Raw genomic sequence first — 17,993 nt, forward strand, 5'->3', positions numbered from 1 at the left:
CGCTTACGCGTTAATGAGTTTAATAAGTCGCGTTCATACTTTTCCTACTTGATTATGACTAATATAAACATTATTTGGACATCAATTTCATATTTTACTGCTCTCAGCAGCGAAGTCATTTGCTTCTTTTTTATATTAGAATGTATTAGCCTTTGTAGATAATACGAAAAAGTTCCTTCAGTTTTCTCAAAGAAAACGGGGCAAGTGCGGATTGGAATTTTTCGTCAAATATAAGTACGACAAAGGACTGTTTTTTTGTTATTTACGATAGAAAGTACCTTTTGATTTGTTGTAATAGATTGACAAAATCGGCAAACGATGTCCCTTTAAAAATCAAATTGTTTTCGAAATTTTTGAAAGATGAAATTCTTTGGTATAAAAAAACTTACTTTAAAATCCTCGTGCTTTCATATATAAACATATGTAAAGTACTTTTTTTTACTAGAGATACAAACGAAGACAGAAACAAGGAAAGCTTGAAAATTCACGTTGACATTAGGTAAATAAAAGCATATTTTTGCCAACTTCGTTAGGAAAATTGAATTTCTTTGTAGTAAGAGATACACATAGATATTATATTGGATATAAACGAATTTTATTATGTAAACTTTATGTACTTCATCTGCATTGTTTTAAACTTCAAAAGCATGTTGAACTTTGGTCATTTGCATAACAATAATGCTTCAACGATGAGAAGTGAAAATAGTCATGTATATATATAATAGTTTAGATATGCACATAATATATACGGAATCGAGCTAGCAATGAGCTACGTGTACACTTATATTTCATTCGGCTCGTGAATCGTGTATACATGTCTCGTTACCCGAACGAATTCACAATTAATTTTTCAAGTCGAAACGTCGGAAAATTATCCAAGTCAGCGGAAGAAATTGCGTAAAAATGAACAAATCAGCTATTAATTTATATTATAATTAGATTACGATTAGATTATAATATAAACTTTATTGGGTTTTCGGGCAAGCCAGACGATGAGATCATTGGTTCTCGGTCGAACCATAACACTATTGTAATTGATTTGAACCATAGCTGAGAAAACCTAGTCGAAAATCTGCTCATCCATCAGGTCAACGGGCGTGGAAGCTCTAGAAGTCAGCACTTCACAAGCGTCGGTTAAGGTGGTAGGCAAATCCAGTGGCATCACTTTTAAACCACCCACAATATCATCGGTGTTAGTTATAACTGCTATCAGCTCAGTCGGTATAGCGATAATATCATCCAAATGTTGAGATAAAAAGTTCTCCTGCACTGAGATACGAGAGCTCAACTGAGCAACTGCATTATCTATGCACTTGAGCCTACAGCAGACCTCCTCCATGCTAGAGTTGAGTCTATTATCCTGAGATTCGAGCTGCTTGAGTAGCGTGACTATGTAGTATAGAGTGACTGTGTAAACTATGTAGGAGATTCTGGCAAGGTACTATAGTCATTTCCAGGTTCACCAAGGTTTCTGGTTATAAATTGTGGACAAATCAATTAACAAATCAAATAATTAAGTAACAATGAAAATTTGAAAAGAAATTGATAAATTAAATAAAACAATGATGAAAATTAGAAAAAATTGAAAAAAATATGAATGAAAAAAAGCAGCTGTCGAGATATGGAACATCTTTATCAATTAATTGAAGAATTACAAGTTCAAAGCTAAATAAAATAAAAATAAGACAATGAATAATAAAATAAGTAATAATAACAAAAATCAAATACTTAAAAAACTAAAAAAAAACCCAAAATCAAAAAACAAGAATAAAACTCAGAAGATCCCAACACAAGCATCGATGTTTCACATTTGGTGCTCAAGAAACTACTTTGACTTTAAGAGTAAGCGCTCATTCATTGTGCACCAGATGTGAAACATCGATGCTTGTGTTGAGATCTTCTGAGTTTTATTATTATTTCTTGACTTTTTCAGTTTCTATTTAAGTTTTTTTGTTTTGACTATTACTTGTTCGATTCATGTTTTTGGATTTTTTTTTAGTTTTTTACCTATTTGATTTTTTATATTGCTTAAGATTTAGGGAAAGCTATTACGTACAACAAATCGCCATTGTCAAAATAAAAATTCGTAAAACCTAGTATTAATTTTTAGAATAAAATCGAGTTTCCATTTATCGCTAGGAGAGTCGAAGCTCGTTTGTGTCCGATAAACGCGCAGTGTCGCCCAAGTGAAACAGCCTGGATTCGATCAGACATTACATCGGGTCGCTTTAAACTCTATTTTTTGCAAGCGCTTACGCTGCCCGAAGCTGCTTTGTTCATTGCCAGACAAAATTACGATTAAGAATTAGATTTTTAACTTAATTGCGATATCGAGTATAATAGATTTAGCCGAACTAGATCGAACCATACGAAAGCACGTAATAGTATATTTTGTAACAAGTGCGCGAAGCAGTTGACTCATCCAGGAGTTGTTTTCACTCGAGCGTAGCGAAATTTCATAAAGCTTGTTTATTGTTGTAAGATTATATTCATTCGTGTAAATATTTAAAATGAATAATGAATTTATTTGAAATACTGATGCAGCAGTACTGGGTCACAATACTGAATATTTGTTATCATTCTCAGAACGTTGCCAGTATTGGCCCCTACTCAATATTATTACTGTCATCTTTGGCATCAGTACTGGCCCAGTACTAGCCCACAATGTGATTCCTACTTGGGTTAACTTTAATGACAGTATCATGGATTGTAAAAGTTAATAAAAAATATTCAATATTTACCGTTTTGAGTAGTAGCAGCAAAGAGGAAGGAAAAAATGTTTAAATTTCAACTGCCACACCTAAAGTGGCTTAATGTGACTCTTTATCCAAACATTTTTTGATACAAGGTCTTGAAATTCGGGAAGAACGTAATTGAGTGATCTAGTGAACCTGTTACCATGCTTATTTTCGAGAATTAAACCATTGAAAATTGACTCTTTGACACGGCTGCAAAATATAGAGTGAAAGTAGGGGAGAAAGGACGTTTACAACACTATGGCATGGGGCCCTCGGGTACAACAAGGGTCAAAATAAATTAACTACACTAGCCGAATCAGTTAAGAGTCACCTATTAGCAAAGACAGTACAAAATAAAATGCATATAGAGCGTAAGAGAGAGTTTATTTCTTTGCGCTCATAAATAATTTGCCAGTTCACCCTCAGCTTCATTCGGGAAGTTGTTGAAGACTAACTTCATTATAATGGCAAATTTTTTTTTAAGCCAAGTAGCGCCGCTATTGAATATTAATAAATGTGCCAATGATTTCGTCGTGATTGTAAAATCTATTGTTGATTCATGATTAATAATACAGCAATCGTTTTTTATTGATTCATTTGAAAATAAATTTTGGATATTTATGATAATACACTTTTTTTCCTGGAACACGTGACCTCAAAAACGACATGTATGCAAATCAGTTGCATGTGCGACTATTTACTGAACGGAATAGCAAATGATGTCAGAGAGCATGGCATATGGCTGACAACAGATGGCAGTGTTACATCGCGAATAGTCACGAAATCTTCGGCAAGAAATGCAGAATTTCAAATTCGCCAACACATTTACGCTGTATATGATATATAAGTATGTGTAACGTAGCGCGATATTCTTCTATGTATGGATAATATATAATAGCAAAGTCTCTGGCGCAGCTGCTGTTTTCGTGATGCGCAGTAAAAAAAAAGAAGGTTGGTACAAAAACTGAAAAGCAAACCATGTAAAGTCGAAAAAGCAAGAAAGCACGCGCGCGCGAGTGACGCGGAGAAAAAAATATGGATCACGCATATCGGAGAAATGTAGCAATTCAAAAAGAAGAAAAAGAAGAGGCAAGAAGAGTAGTAAGATGTAGAGAATAAAACCGATAAAAATGTTTATACTATCTTTCCAAAGAAAAGTGTAAACTTGAAGCACGCGTGAACGTAAATAATCTCTACTAGAAAAAAAAGAACAAGTTGCTTCTCAATGAACTTTTTTCTCTTTTGGCTCTCTTCAGCTTCGAATATATACAAAGAGAACGATAGAGGCATAAGATTCTAAGAAGCTTATCTTTTCCTCAGAACAAGTTGCTGCTGCAGTCGAAAATTCAACTTTATAATACTACAGTTGGTCTATGTGTGCACACATAACGAAAATACACATGGTAAATGCATGTGTATAAATGTAAGCTTAAAATCTAGTGAAAGAGCACTTGAATCGCATCACATGCTATTACTCGAATATACATATTCTCTAGCAACAACTAGACAACACCTACGTTGGGCTCGACTGAGAGACATAAGAACTGACGTTTCGCGTACAATACATATCTATACGTACTTAGACTGCACACATATATATGCATGTACACTGCACACTATAATCTCAGCTTATAACGCGTTCAGGTTACTCTCTCTCTCTCTTTCTCATTCTTCGTCTTTCTGTCCCTTTCTCTGTTTCCATCTTTCACTCTTATAAGAGACGCGCACTTGTAGCGGTCGTTAAATGCAGCCGGTACAACTCATGTACAGCTGCGCGTGTACGTGTAGGTGTGTATAATACTTCTATGACTCCAGGCGTAAGTGACAGAAAGGGGAGAAAAATAAATAGCCAAGATATATACGTACGAATACACGTAAAAACACGTATACACACAACTACATTTAGATTTATATGTACGTGTATATACAACTTGTAAAGGGGCAAAAATGTGCTTTCTCCTTTGTGGCGTTTCGAAGTCAGCTGCTCTGGTACTAGTGTCCTACTAAACAACATCTGTGGCAAAATAATAACGTAGGAGGCTCATTGTTTTTCTAAACAGTTCATTACATGAGGCCCGAGGTAGTAAACAAAGATAATAAAAAAGGACAAGGCGTAGACACTCGAATAAAATATCTAAAGAAGAAATCAAATGAGAAATCAAAACGATTAGAGCAATAGAACAACCGTAGTGACCTTATATGTGTGCAGTTTATTTGTAGAGAAAGAGAGAGAGAGAGAATAAAGGAAGAAAGCTTTGTGGCTGAAGCTTGATGTATCGTGCAATGCTGCATAGCTACGCCAACCTGAACGATCAAGCTAGAAAGACAGGCAGGGAAAAAATAAAGAAAGATAGAGAAAGAAGTGGAAACTTTCAAGTCAGAAATGAGGCTACACGTGTGTTTAATGCATGTTTCTCTTTCTCTCTCTCTCTCTCTCTCTCTTCGATACATTTTAAAACTGTTACGCGTGCGCAGAGCTCGACCGAGCTGCGAGTGCACAGTGCAGACACCACAAACACGCCGAGAGGAGAGTTCACCTACATACGCGCCTATAGAAAGTAAAAGCCCAGCAGTAGCAGCAGCAACAGACGCGCGCACTCGTGGCAGCTGCGTGTGCATCCGTGTGCGCGGCTGGAGGAGTAAGATAGATTAATGAGGGTGGAAGCAAGAAGCGTAATAAGGCGAGCGCGCGAGCTGCCCCGCCGCGCGGGAGCAGATGCAGTGGGCTGCTGCTGCACCGTAACCGCCCGACCCCCCGTCTCCGGCCATTGCCGCCGCCGCCGCTACCGCCGCCACTGCCACCACCGAGAGGCTGGAAGCAGCCAGTAGTGGGGCTCTATGTCAAAGCGGGGTCGCTCGTGCAGCATCCCTCCAGCGCTCCACGACACGATACGCATACAGGCGCAGAACCGTATACAGAGGCTGTGTCTGTGTGCCTGTGTTAAGCTATCTCTCTCACTCTCTCTCTCTCATATCTTCTAGAGCAAACTCCCTCCGTGTATAATGGCCGAGGCACGGGTTCGTATGTCCTCTTTTAGCTCACGATTTTCACGAACAGCTACAAGCACCGTACGCGGAAGGATTGTGTCCAAAAAGCTCGCTAGAAGGCTGTCGCTAGTACAGATGCTGGGTATAAGTTCGACTCAACAGCTACGTTGACTGTTGGCGAGAATCACGCATGTAAACGCACACATACGGAGGATCGTTGGTCGTTATACCTTCGACCTTTTACTCTCTTTCTATCTTTCTTGCGCATTTTATCTAGCGCTCATACGTCGTTTCGAAATCCTGCCTGACATTGCTGCTCGACAAGCAGCTATACTGCACGCACACACACACACACACACACACACATACGCACACACACATACGCACACTCATACGCACGCCCAGCTAAAACAGTGTGAGTTCGCAATTCTTTATTTTACGATTCTTATGCGAGTGTAGGTGCGCAGTCCTGCCGCCCCTCCACCTAAAGCACTAGTACCAGCATCAGCATCCACAGCAGCAGCATTACCACCACCGCTGACTTTCCAGGCGAGCCTCTGCTCTTCTCTCCGTCTCTTTCTCTTGCTCACAAGCTCACGCGTTTCCCGTTTGGAGCAGCAGGCCGCATCAGCAGTCGTGTGCAGGCTGCTGGCTGGCTGGCTGGCTAGCTTAGAGCTTGCGATCGTTCATTATATACGTGTGGTGCTACACAAGTGAGTTTGAGTTTTTCTGGCCCGTTAGAGGCAAGCGACAAGTCACGCGTTGCTCCTCTAAAAACTCGCTAAACTTGAGTCGGACTTGCTTACCGCTGGAAATTACTATTTTTTCTTTTTATTTATCGAGGTATTGTTTTTCGTTGTCTTGGCTAATCTTATCATCTCCGAGAGTGAGAGAAAGAGAGAGAGAGATAAAGACAAAGACAAAGACAAAGAGATACAAAAAATTATATACAGAGAGAAAAAAAGAGAGTAAGAAAGAAAAAAAGGGCACGAAGCTTTAAAGACGGGAGCACGCGTTTTCGTTTCCAGTACTGTTCCGAGGCAGAGAGAAAGCGAGCGAGCGAGCGAGTGTGTATGTGTCTCTGGAGCGCGCGCAAGCTCGGGCTCTCTCTGCTCGCTCTCCTCGTCGTCGAGCTTGAACCATGCGATACCGCTACTAGTGCTGCTACCGTTGCTGAAGCTCGATCGATTTGTACAATAGCATAGAATCTTGCTCGAGGACGACGTTTCCAGAGCAAGACAGCTGGACGAGTGTTCAGCCCGAGTGAACCTTCACGAGTATAACATATGAACGAGTCCAGTCGAGTAGAGTATCGTCGCCGTTATCGAAATACTAACAACAAGTGTATAATACAGCAAAGTGTCGTTTGCCCACTGTTGCTGCTGCCCTCTCTCCCTCTTTCATTTCCTAGCTAAACCATCCCGCCAATCCCCCCCATCAGTGCTGAAAAACCACTTCTTACCTTTCTCATCTATATTATTCGGAATTTCTTTCTGCTTGTCTCGGTCAACGCAGCATTGACTTTTCATCTCTATTTCTCTCTCTCTCTTGTTGGAACCGAGCCCCGAGCTTAGTGAAATATATTTTTTGTAACGTTGATCGTCGTTTGCCAGGCTTGTGCTTATTACATCTATACGCATTCGCTGCAGCTCTTGATAGCTGTTGACAAATAAAAGCGAGCGATGCTGCTAATATTGCCGTCTTCCACGAACGCGAGCGCGACGACGACCACGACGACGACCACGACGAAGGCCAGAAAAGCAGAAGCAGCAGCAGTAGCAGCAGCAGAAGCAGCAACAACAACGACAAAAACAGCAACGGCATCGACAACACCAATAAAAGACGAACGCGAGGCAAGCGCAGTATCCGTTAGCTGCGCTTGGACGGGCCGCCCCAAGTGGCCCTGGATTAGTGGGCAGTCTTTGCTCTGCTGAAGAAAACTTGTGCGTCGAAGCAATTAAACAGCTGGTGCTCCGCGCGGGCGGGGGCAGGACAAGTGGACGAGCTGGAAGAGATCCGGATAGGAGATAAAAGTGCTAGCAACGACTCGCCATTGTTGCTGCACGGCCGCGAACAAGCTGGCCAAACGGAATCGACGACGAGGTGCAGTGGCAGAAAAGCAGCAGCAGCACACTTCATTCGATAGGTGCTATTCAAGCTGAAAGCTGTCGCTCACTGGTACGACTGCTGCAATGGTACTGCCTTTTTTTTCAAGAGGCAAGCCTGCAGCAAGACAAGTAAACATGAGAGGAGGAAGCTGGCCCCTCATGGTGGTAATCGCCCTCGCTGCCTCGGGTGAGTCGATCCTTACATATCATCGCTCTTTCGTCTGCGTATACATGTACTCTCTCGTACACGATCATACTCAACAGTTTACTCCATTTTCACACTTACAGTTCATGCATTCACACGCGCTCACAAATAGAAACAATTACAAAATATAACAGACTAAATACAATATAGAAACGGTCGCGTTATGATCCTAATGGATAAATCATGCGCACACGGGTTTATAGTTGCGCAATTTTTTTAGCATCTCACAACGACTTTAATCCATCTACGCTATATACGCACATACGTGCATTATAGACCGTATGAGCAATTATCAATCTCTCTTTTTTCTCTTTTAGTATTACATACGCGCACATTGTGGCGTACGTGCTGCAGTAGTATAACTTAGTAACGAGAAAGATTATTTTTTCAATTGTTTTACGGGAAATCAGAGTAGTGAGAAAGTTAGTCTTTCTACCTTCCGTCAACTCGTTTTATTGCTCTCGTTTTACCACTTTCAGCTTTCTAATCTTGCCAAGTTTATCGGCTAAAAACACAAAGTCTGTCCTTGGCTAAGAAGCTTGCTTTCTTACTAATGAAGTAATTAATTGTTATTAAGATTTTCTCTGCGTGTTTTTTTTTCGGAAACTTCAATGGCGTAAGCGTAGTTTTTCTTTCACATAAATATTACAAATATAAGGATTATTGGTTACTAAACATTTTCAATTTAACCGCAACTCTTTAATTTTTAACTTCATTACTTGGATCATAAAGTTCTTGTTATTTCTCTCTCTCTCTCTCTCTCTCTCTCTCTCTCACTTTATTCTCTTTATTAGCTGTTAATAGCAATAGAGGTATTTCAATTGCATTTATAGCAGTCACTACGGTTGATGACTAAGATAATGGATAATTGTTTTAAGTAAAAACGATACAGTTTATATTTGACTTTGGTTAAAAATAATTTGTTTTTTGCTCTGATAACTTAAATTCTCAAGGGAGCCAAAGAGAGAGAGATGGGAATGGAAAAGAACATTTGTATTTGGATTAATTTGTAAGCTTTTCGAAAGAACTACTCGAAAATTCGGTATCATCGCATTGATATAATAATGATCCGATATATTTACTTCGGGTGTACCGCAGAATATGATTGTGCAGACTATTATAATACATGCACATACGCAACTCCTTCGATCTCGCTCAAGCTTATTTGGTTAAGCACGCGTATTATATGTATCAGAGAAAATTAAAAACGTTACAGAAAAAACTTCAATTGCCTTTTTTCACCAGTGAATAGATTCTTTAACTATCCAACAACCGATTAAACTATGTCTCCGTTTTTTCATCTGCCTCTATTACAATTCTCTCTTTTTTTGTTTACTGTCAACGAGTAAGTCGAAACTCGCGCATTCTAATAACGTTAAAGGAAACATTCCTCCCACTATTCATTATGATGTCTGACGTGATAACACATTGTGTATACAAGAAAAAAAACATTGAAAAAGAAAAAAATCAGTGAGGACGATGTATAATAGTTCCAACTACTCGTCAAACAAACTATAAAGTTCTTTTTTCAAAGTATTGAGGAAAAAGAGAGACTGTAGGGCTTCGATGGATGTAAATGTAAACACTGCAAATATTAGGATCAAAGAACCAACACAAGATACACACACACACACACACACACACACACACACACACACACATACCTTGAGACTCAAATAAACAGGCGCGCACTAATGACACATTGGCTGGTTACACAACGGTGTTCCCATTTTCATGAAGGCACTGATCACGTAGTGCAGTTTGTTCCGAAGAATCGACCTTCTCTCCCTAGCTTGTAGCTTTCTCGTTGCGGCGTCGATTTTGATAAGTGTTGTCAATATTTGGTAGAGCCTGCGCCGCCAATCTCGAAACTCTATGTTTACGGAAAATACAACCCTCTTACGTTGCTGTTTGTCCGAGTTATTATTAGCCATCTCAAGTAAACGTTTATATATGTGGCCAATTTTCCCTGAAATCGAATTGGATGACAATATGTTTTTGAATAATGTGTTGAGCGTGTGGTTTTTCGTATCAAAGATAGAAAAATATATTTGACAGCATTAATGGGTCTATGGGTCATCTTTTTTCTGGACTTGAAAGATTAAAAAATTGATGTAAAGAAAAATGATCACACCTCCTTTCTACGAAAATTTGGGAAAAAGTGTTATGTACATTATAAGGAATTTAATGCTGCAAAGCGTAAAGGTGGTGAAGTCGGGGTCACCCCTGTGTGTAAAATAAGCGTCAGTAATAACAATAGCATTCAAAGTAGTCTAGATCCGACTGACTTTTAGATTTTTATGTTGTTTATCATAACATATTCGTAGCTTCTTGAGAATATTTTTGTCAAAGAAAAATCGCTTGAAAAAAATCTCAGCTTATTTACTTTCAGAGAGAGTGCGCCATATATAGATTTACACGTATATCAAAAACGGGTGAATCAAGAAATCTAATATGCGTGTGTCTGGACTGTACAGCAGTGGTTAAGTGCTTGTGTAACGCACATACTGGGTGTAGAAGATAAGATGAGTAATTGCCTCGGAAACTTAATATCCTCTAAGGTCAATAATTCGATTTATTTGCTACATCGAAAAGTTTTACATTCACCGTAATTAATCACTCGAATACAGGGTTTTCCCCAAGGATGCGCAATAAGTGCAGAATAGTTAATTTTTGAAACATTCGTCGTTCTTTGCCTCAATTTTGTCACCTTACCCGGCACACACTTAACGTTGACTTTTATAAAAATTTGCGAGGATTTCCGAGCAATTACGACTTATTTGGCTACACATCGTTTATTACCCAGTGACCTAGTTTAAGCGCCAACGTCGATCGACGCGCACACAGGGTGGAAATTTCCTCTCGCAAAAAATGAATCAACATTCGTATTTCCGCTTCATTTTTTTCATTGTTTCATTTTCCCACATTACTGTACTTGAAAAATCGAGGGGGGCCGAGTTAATGGGATCGAGCGGCACATAGCGACAAACATAGTCGCGCAGTGAGTGATCTATTCGGATGCTCGAGCCCCTTGCTTACGTTGTAGTAGTGGCTGTACACGTTAAGGCGAGTTTCTCCCCTCAAAGGGGCTCGCTGTGTGGCTATATACACGTATAATGCGTAAATCTCTTTCACTTTTTTCTCAATGCTGAAAAAGACGATTGACCTCGAGAGCAAAAATCACCCTCGTATACCTAGTCGCGTTGATATTTACAATAGGTGTATGTCATAAATCAAGGGGAGCATAAGTCGTGTACAAATTACAAATGTGAGAAAATAGTTGAATGGGTCTGAGAAACTGATGGAAAATACAGAGAGAGCGAGAGAGAGAGAGAGAGTGTAAAGACGAGTGAGTGGCTCTACTCGAGAAATAGTCAGCCGGTCAAGCGACCGTCGAGACTGCATAGTACATATAGTGTGGCGCCTGACGTGGTTACGCCTGCACGTAGGCGTAAAACCATTAGATACGCTTGGCGACCCTGGACAGGGCAGCTGTTCACGCAAGGTGAATGTACAGCTACTGCAACTCACTCATTCTCACTGTGATTGTGAGCTTGTACTATATGTTACCCAGAGTTGCGCCCGTTGTGGAGCTTAAAGGCAGCTAGGCGTCGAAACGCGAAACCATCATCCATTCGAGACTTATAATCTGCATTGTGCGAACTAGAATGGTCGGCGTCCCCGTAGTCGCGAGTACAGGTAACAATGGCTCGAAACATGGGTCTCGGACTAAGCGAGCATGTAGAATCCATGTTGTAAGATATACACGTATAGATCCGGTAGGTGATCGAAGGAGGTTGTTGGCCCATGTTTGTACGTCCTCGGTATTTTCCACGTCGCGACTGCTTGTACTGCGGGCAGCTTTGACAAATCATCTGATTCAGGCGCATTCGCGCGCCAATTCAGCACGTACTAGCGCAACTAGATCAGACAAGCCCTGCTCGGAAGCGGGAATTCTCCAAGGAGCTTGGGGGGCAGACACGGGAGGGACGAGGAATCGCATACGCAAGTCCACCACGGGCCGTACATATATTCAATAAGGAACGTTGGGCTCGCGCGTCGGCCAGTGCGCAAAGGGATCGATGCGAGCTCCGATACCTACGTATGCATGTACGCTTATTGTTTAATCCATAATAGGCATCGATTCCGATAAGAATGCTACGTAGTTGCGTTCGATAGCGCGCAAGCGACGGGCTGTATGTGTATGTGAGGGAGCAGAGGGAGCCGAGGCAGCGGCAGTCGAGGCGCAGTCAGTAAAGAGGGAGTAGAAGGTAGGGAGAAGTTGAACAGGTCACGTTGTATATGTAATATACGCGTGTACACCTACATTCATGTATATGGGTTATATCGCACGAAAATAAAACTAAGTACTCTTAAAGGCTACATTGAAAAATAATTACGTTCAAAAATGTTGAACCTCTAAGTCCATCCCTCATAGATCTGCACAGACTTAAAGTTGGATTTTCCTTTTTCAAATTTTACTCTGTTTTTCTGGGGTGAATACAAAAAGTTGTTAAAATACGAATTTTGATGTACGATTTGTTGTAATATGTTCATCTTAAAGACCAAAATACTTTTGCTAAATTTTGGTTATCGTTTGACCATTCGAGACAATGTGACAGCATTGGAAGGATTTTTAAGTATGGTTTTTTCCTATTTTTATGAATTTTCCACATTTTTTGCCTCTTTTTTTGCTATCTAATTGTGTCTAATAGTTTGCCAATGACCACATCTCAGAAAAAATTGTATTTTAGTTTTTGAAATAGTACTTCATGCAACGGGTATGGATATATTTTTTTATGCAAAATGAGGAGTTTAGATTAGAGTGATATAAAAACATACTTCAATTGTAGCCTAATTGAAGGAGATGAAATACCTTATTTTTAGACTTCTATGTCAAATTTTGATTTTTAGATCATAAACACGATTTTCGACAGCAAACCAAATTTCAAATCAAATTTCATTTCATCAATCATAATTCAAATATTTCATCACAGTCACCCAGAAAATTAATTTTAAATTTAAAAAATTGAAAACTAACTTTGAGCATTTGTAGATCATGAGGAACGGACTAAAAGATGTAACATTTAGGGAACCATAATTTTTTAATGTACACTCCGAGAGTACTTAGCCTTACTTTGATTTTTCGATTTCTTTTATGATATTGCCCATTTATATGTATGTATAGGTAGTTGCCACAGATACGTACATTTTGCGTGTAAAGCTGTTATCACGTAATCGATGTACTCAGCAGTAGTTGCAGAGATGCAGCTTACGCTCTTACTATTGCTACTGATGTCCGAACTTGTGTATACGTGTGGAAGTATAGGCTTGCCAACGGTATAGTTTATTAATACACACGCATCTATGGTTGATTCTCCCGAAATCTAAATATTGAAAATTTTTACGTTCTCCGCATCTGAGAATTGCAAATGAAAAAAAGGTGAAAATTTTTTTGTCTCGGCTTGAACTGAAAAACGACTTTTTAAACCATAAAATTGGAGCAATCATTGAAACTGAGACCTTGAGATTTCGTTTAACGAAAATCAAGTCCATTTTTATGCTTAAAGTTGACTATTATTGGTTTCTGAGGTGTCACAGACAGAGGTAACAAATCGTTACTTCAAACGGCTACGTTTAAACAATTTTTCCGTACAACCGAAAATTTTGTCGTCAAAAACGAGTCTTAAGACGGTGTGACTGATCAAAAAGAATTATTTTATCATGAGATTTTTATGTCCACGAAGGTGACAGTTTTTTTGAAACCCGTGAATTTTCCAATAGAATAGTTATCGATGCATAGCTAAAATGTACAATTTTAATCGTCAACCGATTCTAATCGAAAGGGTCATAAAACAACTTGATAGTCAAGGACATCAAAAATGATTTGGTGGCACAAAGCAGGCGTCGTTTGAAATTATTCAAAAGCATGATTAAAATTAAAAATATTTTTCAATTGTGTGGGAATTTTTTTTAAACATTTTTCAAGGCCCTGTGATACACTTAAACTTTGCTTTGGATGTATAGAACGTGGTGTCATAGTTATTGTAGGGCCAGGTGCTTATGAAAATGCATATTATATGCAAATAGAGTTGATTTTGAGGACAAGACACGGAGGTGTCCGTTGACATGTATATCTCTACGGCAAATGTAACGATGGCACTAAAAAATTGGAATATTCATGTCCAATCAGGAAGAATACAAAAATATTGAATGAATAACAGTTTTGACTTATTTGCACTAATTCAAGAACGTGGCATGTGGACATGCAATATGCAGATTTGAGGGAGAATCAACCATATGTAATACATACGATATGCCGCGCGTATCGAACGTTTGAAATCTCGACGCAGTCCTTTCAACGGTTACCGAGGCTGTATGCATACATTGATTTTATATAGTTAGCTGAATCGAATGCTATATTGTTTATTCTTCTAACTCGGATCATTATTGCACGCCTCGATGATTTCTGTAGCGCTATGCACTTTTATGGCAAGAGTCAAAAAGCTGACAGCGAGTCCTTCTATCCGGACTTTAGTCTATACGGAGGCTGCGCACTCGAGTTTGCCGAGAGAAATCTCGCGCGCTCATTTTCCCGAGCGAACCTCGTACATGCATTTATAAATTTCTGCGCGTACTGCTATAGAGCTGCATAAGTATACATATTGACTCTGAGAGAATAAAGGACCAGCGAATAAAAGTGATCATGCGCGTTCCATTAGGCGATCATAGTCAAGACAAATTCGGACCATTTAATTAATTATAAGTGGGGAATTCGTAAAGGTCTCTCCTTGTTCTCGCTGTGGCTGCTGCTCTCTTCAATGCAATGCACTATTTTGTAGCATAAATTCGCATTCTGTCTTGTTCTCTCACTGGAGCCCACCCGAGTATATGCAATATATTTTCTTAACGCCACTCTGGTCAATGATTGCACTAGCTGCGTTAAACAAGAGCTTGGACAATTGCCTGCTAAACATACGCAGCTGATAATTGAGATACGCTACAGGTCTCGTTTTCACTCCTCCTCTTTATGTTATGATGGAGCTCCTAGCTTCAAAGAGGTAGGCTCTCAAGACGCGACTCTTGTAATGTTTGCAGCATTTTTTACAACACATCGATGCTTCCCACAAAGAGTAAGAGTAAGTGTGAAGAGTTGTGTGTTAATTTAAATAGAACCGTGTTACTCTTCGTGTCGATATATGTTATGTATTCTTGTACTCTCATGCTAGAGACTCTCAGCCCACATGTATGTACAATATATTGTAGTCCTGCTTCTGCAAACTTTTACCTTCGGGAAATTCTTTTCCAGATTTGTCATTCCTTTTTTCCCTGCACTTTATTATACTCTCGGGCGGCGGTGCGAGGCCACTGAGACGACGACACGCTAGCTAGACGACGCACAAAGCAAACCCTTGGAGGTGCGTCTGAGAGTGTGGCTCTATTCACAATATAACACGAAAGTTTGTTCGGCTCTTTCGCTGGCGTGGCGGCTTTACTTCGCTCAAGGCCAGTTTGAATATTTACACCCTTATCATACAGAAATCCCATGCATCAAAGCTAACAGAATATTTCTTCGAAAAGTCTTCGTTTTGCGATGGACGAGCCGATCGATCCCATTACCATTGCAGCAAAACGTATTTTATACACGTTGATGTGCCACACCTATTACTACTGACCAAGCTCTTGATTTGCAGTAAATGTCACGGCGAAATCAATTTCTCAAATCGATTTTTGTAATAATGCAGAAATTGATGGATCGAAAGTACAATCCAGACGAGATAGGTACAATTTTTAGCAAGTCACTGGAAGGAGTTTAGTAATGTTATTTTTAGAAAGTCAAAGACTAATAGGCACCGCGATTGCATCATCCGCACTATAATATCGCACATAAGCCGGTCGTGCGTAGCTTACGTGTGCGAAAAAAAGAGAATACAGGGAAGCAAGCAAGCAGGTCGTGCGACATGGCACTGCGCTCTTCAAGCTCAACAGCTTTGCCGTAGACGGCGATGAGCCAGTTAAAAGTCTGGAAATGATCGTAAAACTTAATTCCGGAGCCCGGAGCAACTGAACGCCTACTATCGTATCAACGTCAGCTCATGGAATTCCTCTTGTCCGAGGTAGCAAATAGAGTAAGCTATAAGGGATGGGCGGCTGCAAGACATATCCCTCGAGGCTGTTACCCGGGTGCAATATACTTTAGGAATGTTACACGGGCCGCCGTCGCCGCCGTCGCCACACCGTTGCCCAGCAGCTCGGCGTACATCCTCGAATCGAGCGTGAAAATTAGATTTTATCTGCTTAAACTTAGCGCGTATGATTTTGCTCGCTATACCTATACAGCTATCTAGTATCTATATATGTCAGCGTTGTAGCGGAAGCTCCGACGAACAGAAAAGTAAGACGAGGCGCGACTGAGTAAAGCAGAACCCCGCACACAGACGCAGAGCTTGCTCGTGTACTAAAATGGCTGCATGAAATTTCTCTTGGCCGTTATGGGCGCGATAATGAAATTCCTGGGGCGTCTTTCATTCCCGCATGCGTGTTCGTTATTATATATCGAAGATGGCTCGCGCGCGCGTACATGCTCCGTGCTCTGCGAACGAGGATCCACGCGGAGACCAAAAGTTTCTGTCATAATTGAAGAGGAGAAAGCAAGAGAAGCGAGGCAGCGCGTTATCGTGCAGAAAATGTTGTCTGCTGCAGGATGCCGGATGTGCCGACAATGGGCACTTTACCCGTACTCACGGTCTCGGCACGACATCCATCGAAACGTTTGTCGCGAGGCAGCAGCGCCAGCCTAGTGCGCAGTTGGCCACGATTACGAGCGCTCGTCGTTGGTCTTTTTGCCTGACCCGCGCGCCGCGCCAGATTCCTTTATGTGAATGGAGCTTCTATCATATATAAAACATATATATTTGTGTTATATATATATATATATATGTATGTATGTGTGTGTGAGTAGTCACGGAGCGGAGCAGAGAAGAGGCGGCTTGTGCTATTGCTGCGAGGGGTGAGTTGATGCGCCTTGCTAGCCTTCGCCGCTACCGCCAACGCTGCAGCGGCAGCTGCTGCTGCTACATGGCTATTACTGCACGCTGCTGCCGTTGCCTCGCGCTTACTAGGTCACCGAAGTAGAACGTTTACTTTGAAACGTGCGCCGTGCGCGACATAGCCGCCTGCCTGGCATAGCTTGGTCAGCCCCATGCTCTTGTTTTCTTTCTTTTTATTGTTTTTCAACGTGCATACACTCCGTACGTGCAGGTACATTTATATATTTCATTCTCTCTCTCTCTCTCTCTCTGCCTTATACTCGTTGACTTGCATCTCTCACGATGCAATCACATAACGTCGCAGAACAATATGATCTGCAACTTTTATTGGGAATTTTAGCATAGGATGTTAATTTGAAAGCTATTGAAAACTATAAATCTTCATTCAATATATTTATTAACTGTTCTCATGTATTTATTTTGGCTGCAGTGTCCACTTTTTCAATACAATTCATCAAAATTTTGTCAATTTCTATTTTGGTGTCTATTTTCGTCGTATTGAGACGAATTTTTATTGATTTCTTGAATATTTTTTCTTCTTTAAATCCGTATATATAAGAAGTAGGTTCGAGTCAATATCGAGTTACCAGTAGTATTTGAGCGCAACACAAAAAATTATTGAAAAAATCGGTTGTTTAAAGGCGTATCTGGACCACAGTAATTCGTTTATCAAAATTTAACATAAACCATGATAAAGTACCCTTTTCAACGAATAATTAAAAAGAAAAAAAAGAGTCAGCTGCTTCACGATCAAAGTTTTGATTCCGATTGTCGTGAGGGAACCTTTTGCAGCTCATTAGATAAAAAAAGAAGTAATTTTTTTTAAAAGTTATGACTCTTTACTAAAATGTTTTAAGAAAATGGTACAGGATCGTAATCCAGAACTAATGCAGTCTTCTTGTTA

General features: G+C 40.2%; 1 protein-coding gene across 2 annotated transcripts in view; it reads left to right on the forward strand.

Moving 5' to 3' along the window:
* The first annotated feature begins 6,389 nt into the window (after window positions 1–6,389).
* LOC106648986 (acetylcholine receptor subunit alpha-type acr-16-like) overlaps window positions 6,390–17,993 on the forward strand; it is an 84,609-nt gene continuing 73,005 nt past the window's right edge. For both annotated transcript variants that reach the window (XM_014366239.2, XM_014366248.2), the window contains exon 1: window positions 6,390–8,021. In XM_014366239.2, the coding sequence (XP_014221725.1) occupies window positions 7,919–8,021 (103 nt within the window). In that variant the 5' untranslated portion in view covers window positions 6,390–7,918. The remainder of the gene's footprint in view (window positions 8,022–17,993) is intronic.

The sequence above is a fragment of the Trichogramma pretiosum genome, unplaced genomic scaffold (genome assembly GCF_000599845.2).
Source record: "Trichogramma pretiosum strain Unisexual culture from Peru unplaced genomic scaffold, Tpre_2.0 scaffold7, whole genome shotgun sequence".
Lineage (NCBI taxonomy): Eukaryota > Metazoa > Arthropoda > Insecta > Hymenoptera > Trichogrammatidae > Trichogramma > Trichogramma pretiosum.